The following is a 13,795-nucleotide window of genomic DNA, read 5'->3' as shown; positions in this document are numbered from 1 at the left end:
GAATTTCAACACAATCATATATAACATGTCAGATTTGACTGGCAGTGACAGATACTGAAGCACAGTCCAGAGGGTTCTGCAATTAGCCCCTTAGTCGCTGTCACCATCAAGCAACTGTGCTGTCTCTGATTTTATGCCTCCTGGTAACAAATACCAGCTATTTTAATTTTACAACATTACAACTCTCAAAAGACACTAGAGTACCAGAAAAGACATGAGATGGATGTATGCTACATAATTAATTCTGTCTAGGTTTTCACCCTTGTTTTGCAGCCCCCATAAGCAACCAAGAAAAAAAAAAAAAAAAAAGATATGAGCGCACAGCACTTTCAAAAAATGAGGAAGCACAATTCTCTTTGTTTACTCCCTTCCTCCAACAGGAGTGGGATGCTCTGAAAGGTTTTGATGGAGGGGGCCAGGTGGGAGCAAATCATGAATATAGATAATTGCCTCTGTTTACCTGCAAGCCTTTTTTACTTACGTGATTCGAACTCTTTTACAGCAAGCAGCTTCTCCGACCGTGTTCTTTCAGGGTGAGTTTTCTAGCAATAAGGGGAAATAAACAACAAGAAAATAATTTAATGTTTTAAATTGGCAGTTTTGTCTACTCGTTCATAAGCTAGGAACTCCTACCTGTAAAGCAAACCCAAATCCACACTGTATGGAATTTACAGAAGTTGATGAACAGCAATGAGTTAAACTGACTGCCCTTAGTAAAGCCACAGAAATATTCTCTCTGCACCAAATTAGGCAGCCAAAGATTAACTCCTATCAAATTTATATACATAAACTGAACAGTATTTTAAATATGTCATTTGCTTTGTTCTAGACACTCAGAAAGCTGCTAACAATAGCAAGCAGGCAGGAGACAGGCTTTGCTTTGAGGAAAGTGAATAAACTGACTGTTGACAGAGTTCAAAAGCAATGCTCCAGTGTTGGCCTAAGGCCACTTCTTTGTAATCTTGGCCATTAAATATGGCTTTGCAGGTGGCCCAGCAGCTGAGGTTCAGGGACTATGGTTTGCATATTTAGCTTTTATATGACATGTAGGGTTCTCCCCCCTCCCTGTAAGCGATAAAAGCACAAATTTATTCCAATGACTTTTTGTCATTAAACATTCGATTTTGTTTGTGGATCACCACTGAACCACACTTTAATTAAGTCAGAGACACACACATTCACACACACACACATCTACACACACAGCAAGTATGCAGCTACCTTCCCAGCAGGCCACCAAAATCCTCACTACATACAGTATCCAGGTTGCCCTTGTCACATAAGCAGACCTCAATCACACAAATATGCTTCAAAGAGGATTTGTTTTTGTGGAGAGAGTTAAGAGCTCTACAGAGATACACAGCATAATAACCTTGAAATTCATGAATCCCATCCCCTCGCTGCAAGCACTTGTGTTATCCTCAGTATCCATATAGTTAGGAAACACTGAAATGAAGGTTGACATTGCAATCTTATTTCCTTACTAATAATATTCTTTTTCACCAAAGACCAAGGGCCTGAGATTTCTCTCTCTGTCTCTGTTTTTCACCAGTTAACTCCAGCAATCGCAAACATTTACACCTGAATACCTCAGAGGTGTTCTTGACTCACAAATGTACTGGGCATTATATACTACACAATGCTACGCAGATATAGCTGAAAAATAGTACCACAGGCAACTGCTTCATAAAGGCATCAGTGCCTGCAGACAGACAACACTAGGAGCATTCCTCAGAACTTAGCCACGTATACCAAGTCTCATTCTTTCTCTTCACCAACGTGGCCTTGGTGCTAGCCCACACATGTAACCAAGAGCTCCAATCTACCAGAACTGAGGCCGAAACACCATGGATATTACGAAACTGTCAGTAAACTTTTCCAGACTCTGTTCAGCAGTACCTCGGCCTTAAGTTGCAGCTACTCAGCTTATAACTCGCTAGTCTTTTACCATCTTCCCCGAGAAATGTCCAGCTGGACTATGGTGGCCCTGACACTGTGGTCTGATGGTCAGTTTATTCAGCTGTTCATGCTCTGTATTGCACCCGTCTGTACACAGGAAGCCAGTATGTATGTGCTTTGCAGGGACAGTTACTGTCGGTCAATTTTCATTTTCCTGCCTTCCCTGGCACCCAGAGTAGGAACGTACCTCCCAAGTCTAGCCTCCTGCTCACCTGTTTGGCAAGGATCCTCGCCGTTAGCCTCACCGTCTCCGAGGGATTCCAGTTCTGCCCAAAAGCGCACATGGCAGAACACTCCAGTTTGTGCATTGGCCAGTCTTCCTTCTGAAAATGCAGAATAATATATATAAAAAAAATAAGCCATGAAGATAAAGGGATGAAAAAGAGGATGCAGCAAGTCCTGCCAGATCCTAGAGGTCAAGTGAAACGTGTTTCCTTTAAAAAAATAAGATGACGCTCACTAAATCTGAACAAAAGCTCGAGTCACATTTAAGGGGTACAGCTATCCTGCTTTTTTCAAACAAATTCACAAGGGATGAGTTAAGGTCAAAACATCTTCATTTAGTCAACGGAAAAAAAAGAATTAAATGACAAAGAAGCAAACAGACAACATGATTTATAAATCACCAGTTCTTATTGTTCAGATCAAGCACGTGAGGACAGAGTAGGTCTGAGCTTGATGGCTTTATTGGCTTCATTTCCATTTAATACCTTGGCCCCTCATTATGATACAACCCTGGTGTAATCAGGAGTAATGCGTCTGAAGTCAATGGATTCACAATCACTGTAAGAATCAGTAGATGTAAGGTCAAAACCAGACCTACTGGATAGAATTGCCAGATTTTTTCCTTTAATGTTGTAGAATAAGAGTACAGCTAGGCAATGAAAACACACTAATTAAGGCAAACACATTTTAGGTAAGAATATATAGCATATTCCTAACTCAACAAACAATAACACTTGGAGTAACGGCAGAAGCCACTGGCTTTTGGCACTCTACAGAATTTCCCCCAAAGCAACAGAATCTTTCAGAGATGAGCACAGAATCACAGATTAACACTTTGCATTGGCACAGAGAACCTGGCATTGGCTGTCCTCAGACTGCATCAAATTTCATTTATTTATTCAAACATGAAAATATTCTTATTCCTAATTTTGAGCAATGCACAGTTATTTATTTCTATATCTCATCCCAGACACACATCTATAGTACTGTGTTAAAACAGACATATGGTGTTCTGCATCAAGTTTTGTTTTCAGATCAGATTTAAAATGGTCGCAAATGGTAGCAGAGGGAAGAAATCACAACAAATCCCACAAATTTATAATTGTTGAAAGTGAACGCTTAAAAAACTTTTTGCAGCCTCCAGGAAGTTCTTATTTCCCCTTAATGTGATTCACCCAGTACCACAGACCCTGTGTTAGCCCCCTTAAAGAAAAAAACAAAAATCATTTAAGAAAAACCCCACCAATACAGCCCATCAGAATGACTGAGTGGCAGGAACAGAAGAAATGAGTTTCCCTCAGCTGGCAAGAGCCATTTGAGACACCCTAGGCTATCTAAAACATCTACTTAGGACCAGTAGATATGACACAGATCTACTGGGAGATGTATTCCTTGTGGGAAGTACAGCTGGAGGCCACACAGGACAACCCAAGGCACCTCAAACAGCCAGATGAATCAGGACTCTCAGTGTTTCCTGCTTTGGCAGGTCCACTTATTTACAGGTTTTGCAGATCAAAACAAAAGCCGAGATCACTAACTTCAGAGTTAGTACACCAAAAATTCCTCCACTGAAAATGGCCATTTAAATTGCCCTCGGCATGGACAGCTTTAGGAGTTTATTTTATTAGGAAAAAAAAAGGTGAACATCTGCCCTAGCCTCATGCAGGATTTGAAGCAGTGCAACACTGGCAAGGGTATTCAACCCCTCACAATGTCAACTTCATTGTCCTTGGTATCTCAGTGCTGTACTTCCAAAAAGACCTACATACAGGCTGCTTGAAATAAGCTCCAGTGTAAGCACTCTAAGAGGATGCAGCAACACAGACCAAGATAACCAAAATAGTATATTACACTGTAACCATGTCATGTGCAATTACACTCCCAACTCTCCTACAGCTGTCACACTACAAAATGCATCCCCCAAGGGGACTGTTTCCTATGTATGCCCCAAGACCTTTTTCTGGAAAATTCCCGATAGCCTTTGCTTAGGAGTCCACAGGCTAAAGGCTAAGAAGAGAGACAGAGTGAAACCTCATCTCTCACCCCTTCGTGCACACCCACGACGCCCACCAACTTCAGCGTGACTGCTGGGTGTGCTAGAAGCAAAGGCATGGAACCCGGAGTTTTGTAGGACAAGCATCCATACACAACAGTTAAATAAACAGGAGAGATTACCTGATAAAACAAAAAAAAAAAAAATCAAGACGCAAAATCACGTGCCTGTCTCAAAGCAGTTTTTTTAAAAATACGTTTGTTCCCTTTATTCTTTACCCATTGTTAATTAAAATCTTTCCCCAGGCAGAATCACACTGAGTTGTATGAACTAGTAGGGAGGTTAAAGGGACAAGATACGGCTGAATTGTGCAAAATGAGATAAAAGACTGAAACACCACAAGAAGAGAGAGTACTGATGACTGAGTAATACCTGGGATGGAAACACTGTGACGGCAGCTTTCCCTGAGATCACAGCAGGACTGTATTTTGCATTCTTTTCCACGTTTTTCTCGAAGTAGTTTGAATTATGACAGGTAGCATTGTTCTAGTTGAATCCCTAATGCTACATTAATGATATTTTCTTCCTATTTTCATTACATCCGCAGTATTTTTCCCTTCATTTAGGACGGAGTGACAACATTTTTGGAAGGGAAGTTCTTTAAAGCTTATGCTTTTCACATCAAAGCATGGAAACAATCTTCTCCACCAAGTTCTTCAAAACGATTCCACCATCCAGGACTACTGGATTAACTCCTAAAACACTGTCATATAGCTCAGCATAAAAAAAACCACAACCAAACATATTTGAAAACCGTTTTTGAAATACTCAAAAAAGTAAGACTTAAGTCTAAACAAATGTCCTTGCACTTCCTTCCTCACATGGACTTTTTCTATAGGATGTAAAATTTCTGTTGCATTTTGTTTCACATGATTGAAAAGAAACATGCACAAATACCAGACAGAAACAGCGGGCAAGCCAGTGTAGGGCGTAAGCCCACTTCTTCAAACGCTTAAGGCCCAACTATGGTCAAATGGCATCCAGCTCTTGAATCGAATTTCAGTGAGGCAACTTCTGATGTCTGATATTATCTGGTAAAGTTCTCCAATACCTTCACTGCTTGGTGAAGGACTGTAAGAGTTTCACACACCTTCGCAGTCATCCTTCCCTACCATCATTTACCGAATGCTGGGCCAGAGTGGGTATTTGACTCCCATGGGTTAATGTTCAAAAGGTTCACAGGAGACATTTATCAAAGCAAATTACACAGAGAAAGTTTTTGAATAGGGGGACAGACACTTCCCCAAGGCAATCTTAAGCAGAGTCTTGCGGTGTCAGATTCCTCTCGCGCAGGATCATTAGAGCAAGAGTTTCATAGTTTTTCTACAGCTCATCAAAGTGGAGTAGGGAATTTCTACAAGGTCTCATTTAAAACACATCTGCTTGATGCTAATTCCAGGTCTACAAATACATTTTGAGGCTAACTGGTTAAAAATACATTTCCCTTACTCCAGAAATACCAAGTACAGCACTCTTTAACATGACATTTTAAGAAAAACGCATAAATATTTTGTTTGAAATATATTTCAAATATGGAAAGTCATGACAAAAACCTCTCTTTCTGCACTTTGGCTAGCTGATCTCTGCTCTGTCTGGGATAAATAATAGCTATGTGTAATAACAGAAAGAGGAGCTCCAGTAGCTGGTTCAAGTTCACCAGTTCCACAATTGCAACCACGTAACCCTCTTAAAACATTTCTCTTCAGAGCGTTTCAGCAGCTAATTTCTGAGGAGAAAAAATGAGCACAGGTCTCCTGCTGTTTGACTAAAATTATTATAATTTAAGAAGTCGAGACCCAAACAGCTGCAGATGGGGTCTGAAAGCCACCACTATAATAACAGGCCTGTGCTTCCAGGAGGCAATAGTGGAGAGCAGAACAGTATGAATCAGCTGGAAAGCACAAACCCTTTTAAAAGGAGAACTGGATTAGGGGCTGGGCAAAGAAAGACACAGCAAACCCAGGCTAGATCCTACCAACTCACAAAACATTCAAGGCAGCAACGACAGGCAGTGAAGACAACTTCCACTCTCACATGCCCTGCATCTAAGACTGAATCTATGCCTGTGCAAACATCCAGCTTACTATAGGTCATACTTAAAGTTATCTATCTTGAAAGCAAAATAATGAACCAAAACAAGCATGTTAGCATTAAGGGAACTGTGCCAGGGCCAGCATGCATGCCTATGCGTGCATACAGAGAGAGCCCTAAACAAATCAGCCACTCTATCACTGCAAGACTTCGTCTCCCCTGGGCTCAGTCCCTCACACTAGAGTGTGACACCTTTCCCCGTGACCAGGGCAAAGGGATTATACTGCAAAGCAGGGCTTGGACAACACATCAAACACCCGGCCACAGGGCAGGAGATGCACCGTTTTACCACCTGGGGGACCTTCAGCAAGTCAATGTATCTTTGCATACCTATACCTCATTTGCAAAAACAAATGCCACTAAGGCTGCTGTGAGGCTTCATTCATTAAATGCCTGTTAAGAACCTCAAAACAAGGACTATACAGCTCAACGGAGTGGGAAACACATGCAGTGTCACTAACCTTACTTTCAATAACCACGTTATTCTGACAGAGAAAAAAGAAACGCACTAGAGAGAGGAAGATGTCCGCACTTTTAAAATCTGTAATTCTGAAAAAGACCTCCAAAAAATTTGTTTCCTGCTGCACCCTTTTGGCACCTTTCTCTTGTCTCCTTCTAATCCATACGTCCCCACCACTAGAAAAAAATCCTATGAATTCTGGTACAGCAGGTCTTTAAGTAAGAAAAGAGTAAGCTCAAAAGATTTGATTTTCAATCCCACACAGTACACTTCATGTGATAAACAGCTGTCAAACTGAATTATATTGAGTAACAAGGTACTAGCCAACATATGAAATCACGCTGTGTCCTTGTTGGGTACATGTAATTTTTAGCTGAACTGAGCAAAGAAAACATGGATTTACACAGAAAATTAACTTAAAATCAAATCATATTAACAATGCCATGACAATTCTCAAGTACAGCCCTGCCCTTTTCTCAGTGTTGCACGAAGAAGTCCCACATCCATGGAGGCAAAAGGGACACATTTGCTGTACATTCCAGTGTTACAAGTTCAGTATCAAGGCACAGATGTCCTTTTTGGCTTTGACAAAGAATTGCTGAACTGCTGAAAAGTGCCTTTGAACAAGACAGGGATGAAGATGCAGTGCAGATCGTCTCTGCAGCACGTACAGTCAGTGGAGACCGGTTTCTAGAGAATACTATGCTTGAAGGTAACTTTGAAAGAATATCAAATAATTCAATCTCAGCAATGTTCATAAATTTCATCAGACTGACTCAGAAGGGCCCAAAACATGGAAGATAACATTATGCCAATTAGGAAGTCAAAAGCCATATGCATATTGCCAGTAAGAGTGAAGTACTGGTACCTGCCCTTGTCATACTATTGTCCAGACATCACAACATCTAAAAAATGCCTTTATATCTAAAGCATCATACTACACACAAACATGTAGAAAATATTTTAATTCATTAACTTATCAGACAGACAGGCTTCTGCTGAGCACCATCTCCCACAGTTTTAAGGACACTCAGTTTGAGCAGTTCACTTGCTATTCTCGGAATAAGCCCTGCTAGAGAAAGAATATTCTGACCACCCAAAAAAACCCCAAAACCTAACCCAAATTAAGAAAATAACACACATATAAGACTTTACCCAGGGTCTTAAATATAAAAGTATACACTTTGTCAAGGCTAGAAGTCAGGACACCGAGGGAAGGACTGAAGAAGGAACTTGGAGGTAAAAGCAAAGGAACTTGGAGGTAAAAGCAAAGGAACATGGCCCAGCAGAAGTTAAGTTTTACTGCTTCCATTGTGGTATCTACTTGCTATTTTCCCTGGCACAAATGACTGAACTTCCCTACTTCAGTAGATCTTGCTCACCTGCTTCATAAACCATTGTGAACTTTATATGGTAAGAGAAGAAACTCACAATCTCAGATAAAAAGCACTATTTGTTCAACAATTTCCTTCCCTTATCTAGTTAAAAGCTTCCTAAGAAATAATGCCATATGGAAACATTTCTTACAAATAAGTATTTCTCATTAATGAATCACGGGTCTTCTCTACACTGTCTTTAAAACTCATCCAGATTTCTCTCAAGAGTCTTAAGGATGCTCATGTAGTAAGCGTTTTCTCTCTTCCCAGGAACTGGTGGCTGTCAGTCTCTCAATATTCTGTGAACTATTGCAAATTTTTGTAAAAAAAATTTCTTTTAAGCGTTTTGAGTCCTCCTGGTGCTTCAAAACCAAAAGGCCATTTGATTCACCCACAATTCACCATGACACTGTGGGAAAGCAGGAATCTGGGGAAGCAACAGAAGGAAAACTAAGGGGAGGCCAGGCTCGCTTTGCAACTTGCACAACGGGAGAATAAGATACATCCTTGAAATAAAAGCAGTATTCTCCAAAGCGCTTGGGAACTGAATAGCACAAACCACAACATCTCTGTCCAGATAATGACAATAGAGAACACTTTGCATGCAACCCACGTGCTCAACAGCAGGCTACCATGTAGGAGAAAGTTTGGATTATTTATAGCTAACACATAGTTACATGCCAGACCTTTGGCGACTCAAATTCTTCACAAGCACTGTTCCATACTCTGTGCCCAGCGCCACAGATCTTCACATAGCTTACATTATTTAGCTAGCAGTCCAGTTCAGTTTTTCACATGCACACTGGATAATTCTTCCATATCAAGCTGAGAGCCCACAGAGGCTAGATACTAGTTCTGGCAAAAATTATTTTTTTGAAAGGTGTTTATTCTAGTTTGAAGTAAAAATGGAATTAAAACTGCACGCGATATGTTTCACATTGCTCTACTTTAGTGTATGCTTCTATTCTATTTTCAGGGGTTTCTATACAAAAAGAATAAAAGTTGCCAGAACGAGTAAGTTAGGGAGAAAGCATGGTAGGTTTCAAATAGTTATGACTACTGTCAGCTGTGGCCACCCAAAACATTTGCAAGGATTCTAAAAAAAAAAAAAGCAACAAAACCCCCTTAAGATAGCTATTTAGTGATTTGATTTTCCCATTAGACACAAACTCGCTTACCAGTTTAGCAAGCTAATGTTAAAATTATCTGGCTTGCACTTAAAGAGAGAAGTAATATAGACATAATTAGTGGGCTGACAGGCAGCTCTAACCAAAGTCTCAGTGGTACCAAGCCCTGGAGCTACTGATCTTGAAAGATTCATGCAGACCATGTCCAAATCCTGTAACTGTCCAATACACAACTCCATGGTCAGCATCTGTGGGATGCTGAAACTGACTGGACTACTATTAACCACAGCTACAATTGCAGACTATCAATGCCACACAAACAAAAAATAGAGATCAGCTACCCCCACCCTCCTTCCCCCTGCATCGTCACAAATTGCATTACCATACCTGACATTCCACATCGCAGTAAAAGGCCTGTTTACATCTTCCACACTTGGACAATCCTTCTTTCCTTAAAAACAAAACAGAAGTTATTCTATTATACAAATCTTAATGAAATACGAATGTATCCTATATCACTTTTTGCACCGTATTTTGGATTTCACAATGGAAACTGTATTTTCTTCAGAACACTGCAACTACAGCTTGAACCCAATCTTCCAATAGCAGACACTATTTTTATTTGTTTAGAGTTTCAAAAGAAAGTTTTTTCCTAACAACTGTTATTATGCAAAAGCACTCTATGGTCCTGATAAATTGATGGGTTTAGAAACATGTTATCCTATGCTGTTTGACAGACAGTGTTATTTTTTGCCACTATATGATGCACACTGATAGCTAACTTTTCCTTGTTTTCCAAATTTCCCAGTTGCTCTCTATACTTGCTCACCAATATTAACCCTTTGCTTCTGCTCTGACAGTTCCATTGCTTGTCTGGTTACAGAAAGCATGACTGTTGTTTCTTGAATAACCACCTCCCAACACCAAGTAATTATTAAATACACTGTTTGATCTCTTGTCACCACAAAGCCTCTTACTGTCCCAGTAACGCTTGCTCCGGTATCTGTGTGTTCTAAGCTGACTTAAGGCTTGCACTCTCCTCTTTTTATATTTGTATATATCCCAACACAGGGAACTGCCAAAAGGAAGGTCCTTTTCTGCTTCAAGGCACGTGCGTTGGAGCAGATCCCACCAAAAATAGAGCATGCTTTACCCAACACATGACATTTTGGTGTGACCAAAATAGGGATCTCTCCCTATCTTAAAGTCATTTTAACGACTTCAAAATGTCTACACACCCTCCCCAGTATAAGCGGCAAAAAAATTGTCTTAACCTGAGGTAAGTTCATTGGAGTAAAACAAGGGTGAGCGTCCTCATATAATATGACAGTGTACAACACTGCAGAGATCATTGGCATTTGGAGTCCTTAAAGCGTGGCAAGTCTTGACATCCTCTGATAGCTCTTGCGAAGTGGAAGGTGCAATGTGAGCGAGTCAGGCTAACATCATGACTCTGCTTGCTGACAGCATGTACCTCAAGCACAGCTGCGTATTTAAAGTAACAAATACTGTCAGATGCAAATACAATGTTCTATTCCATGACATCACCATTATCTCTACAATATTACTTCTTATCAATGCAGCATGAAAAGTATTCCTTGATCTTTTACAGATAGAAATCTTCTGGATGTGATAAAAAAACATCCAATTTCTTTGGCACAATGGCATTCATGGTTAGTCACAAGAGAAAAGAAACAAAACTCAGGGACTAGGAAAAGCCACAGGTGTGAAGAAGGAGAGGAAAACCACCTTAAGTTCTACAGTTCTTCAGATTAGTGGGATTCACTCCACTGACTTCACTAGAAACTATATTAGGTGCTCATATATAAAGAGAGGGGCGAATAAAGTGAATAAGTCATATAAGTAGATAACGTAATGAGGAAAGAAAAAGGACAAGGTCAAGAGAAAAGGGAAGAAAATGAAAAGCATAAGTGAGTTAAGATGACAAGACAAGAGATGAAAAGAGCTACTAGAGTGCAATAATTATATTATTCAGTCTGCCTCTCAGTCTACATACGCAAGCAATACTTACATACTGATAAAAATAGCAAAAGTACAACAGTTGTTTTCCTTTACTGAGGCAAAGACTAACATTTGCTCTGAGTTATAACCAGGTAAGCACTGCAATCCTTCAGTAAGCTGTCAGAAGCCAGGAAAGTACTATACCTTTTAAAAACGTGGTGTGGTGTGACATGGCACAGTATCACGTCCATGCCAAATTTTCTAACGATAACCCTAAACTTTTTTTTTTTCTGCAGCAGCTGACATTGAGAGGTTTATGGCAACCACAGGAATAACCGCAGCAGGTCAATTCACCCCTCCACAGGGCAGGGAGGAGGGCAGCTGCTGAGCCCCCAGAAAACTCAAGCACCCCGCAGCCTGACAGAACCGGGAGCCCTGGAATGCACCATGCTCCAGCTGAAATGCACACAGCAGCACGATAACCTCTCATGCTGCCCGTGCTTTGCCCTAGAAAAACTAGTTTTCCCAAGACCAAGGTTTCAACAAAGAAGCAGAAATATACAGATATTTCTGTATCATAGAATGGTTTGGGTTGAAAGGGACCTTAAAGGTCATCTAGTTCCAAACCCCCTGCGCGGGGCAGGGACATCTCCCACTAGACCAGGCTGCTCAAAGCCCCATCCAACTTGGTCTCGAACACGTCCAGGGACGGGGCATCCACAACTTCCCTGGGCAACCTGTTCCAGTATCTCACCACCCTCATAGTGAAAAATTTCTTCCTGAAATGTTTCATTACATATATATATATATTATTCCTTTCATATATATACCAGTTGCACCATGGAAGTGCAAAATGTGAAATCTGGCAACCTCAGTCCCTTTCTCTCCAGTCAAAACCCCACTAAAATCAGTGAATATAAGCTAGATGGATGGATGGAACTTGCCGTGACAGCACGGCTACACACGTGTCTACAGAACCGCAACAGCATATGAACATGGAGCAAAACTTTTTTGCCTTTCTCTCTTTTTCCTGAGCTGTTAAGCAAGGAGAACCAGTTCTGAGCTAACACCGGCTGCCGCCAGAGATCGACGAGCCGCGGAAGAGGGAAGTTTTGCAGAGAAGGGGCCCCCGCAGCCCGCTCGGCAACCCCTCCGCGGGGGCACCGCTGCCACGGCCAGTACCGGCGGGCCGAGGAGCGCGGCCGCCCGGCTGGCGGAGCAGCGGCCTGCACGCCGCTGACCGACACGGCCACGGCCGGGGGACGCGGGGCGTGGGCCGACCCGCCGCTGGCTTGGGGCGGGCCGCCGCCGGCCAAACGGCCAGATACCGCCCCGGGGCCGGCCCCACCGAGCGGCCACCGCCACCCCTCCCGCCCCGGGCCTCCCCCGGCCGGCCCTACCTGGCGAAGCAACCGTCGCAGTGGCTGCCGCGCTCGCTCACGGTCAGCACGGCGGTGTAGGCCGGGCAGCTGAAGAGCAGCTCCCCCACAGCGTAGCGCCGCCGCGCCCGCAGACCCCGGCCCTTGCCGGCGCTGGCGAACCTCTCCAGGCCGTCCGGCTGCGGCGCCGCCTCCGATCGCATCCCGCCGCGGGGAATGGAAGGGACGCGGGAGCAGGCCTCCACCAGGCTCCCCTCCCGGCCCGTCGGGGCAGGCCTCCGCCGGGCTCCCCTCCCGGGCCGCGTACACCGGTAGCGGGAGGCCGCCGCCGGGTCCTAGCGCGCCGCGGGGCGCCGTAGGGGCCGCTGCCGCTTGCCCCTGCCCGCCGAGCGGCGCGGGGAGCGCCTCCTCCGGGCGGCGGGGGATTAGCCGGCGGTGACCGGTGACTTCCCGCAGCTGCGCACCGGGGAAGTGGGCCCCGCCGGGCCCGGCTGGAAGTGGCCGGGGCACCTACGGCCCGCTGGGCCCCGAAACCTTGCCCGGCAGGCCTGCTCGGGGAGCCGCCCGGCCTTCCGCCCCCTCAATTCACCCGCCGTAGGCTGGCATCGTAGAGGGGGCTGCCCACACACGTCTCCACTCGCAGACGCGGTGGAAGCCTCCCAGAGACCTGGCTTCGAGCAGCAGGTATCCCCGGGAAGGGGCTCGCCCCACTGAACTCACAGCCCCTGTCTCAGCAAGGCCTCCCCAAGGCAAAGCGCTTCAGCCATGAGCAGTTTTGCCGTTCAGGTCACAGGGGGCTTCAGGTGTCATGACCTGCGTGATGACCAGGGCAGGAATCGGCTCATGCAAGTTCCATGGCATTCAGGTTCCCCTACTGCCCACAGCAGGGCTGTGAAGGCAGAGGGACCCCTGCACGACCCGTTTCTCTAGTCCTGTGAGGAAGCAAGGCCACTGAAGATGGTGGGGTGGGCAGGGAATCACAACGCATGAGGGGAAGGGGCCTCCGGAGGTGGCTGGCCCACTCCTGCCGCAGCTGGGCCAGCTTGAGAGTCAGGCCAGGGCCTCGGCCAGTCCAGACCAGTCCATCCACCAGGATGCCAGATGTGGTTACAGCTCAGAGGCTGGAAAGCTGACCATTTTCTCCTAGTATTTTACGATAATAT

At 44.0% G+C, this 13,795-nt stretch overlaps 1 protein-coding gene across 1 annotated transcript in view; it reads right to left on the bottom strand.

The window, feature by feature from the left end:
- Nucleotides 1–12,984, bottom strand: part of SMYD2 (SET and MYND domain containing 2) — a 29,679-nt gene extending 16,695 nt beyond the window's left edge. The window contains exons 1-4 of the mRNA XM_074168121.1: nt 12,654–12,984; nt 9,679–9,742; nt 2,172–2,282; nt 482–542 (exon numbers count right to left, since the gene is read on the bottom strand). Coding sequence (XP_074024222.1) covers nt 482–542; nt 2,172–2,282; nt 9,679–9,742; nt 12,654–12,835 — 418 coding nt within the window. The 5' untranslated portion in view covers nt 12,836–12,984. The remainder of the gene's footprint in view (nt 1–481; nt 543–2,171; nt 2,283–9,678; nt 9,743–12,653) is intronic.
- Nucleotides 12,985–13,795: the final 811 nt, after the last annotated feature.

Source organism: Numenius arquata, chromosome 2 (genome assembly GCF_964106895.1).
Source record: "Numenius arquata chromosome 2, bNumArq3.hap1.1, whole genome shotgun sequence".
Lineage (NCBI taxonomy): Eukaryota > Metazoa > Chordata > Aves > Charadriiformes > Scolopacidae > Numenius > Numenius arquata.
Note: the sequence above shows the minus strand (reverse complement) of the source record. Positions and strands in the feature narration are given on the sequence as shown.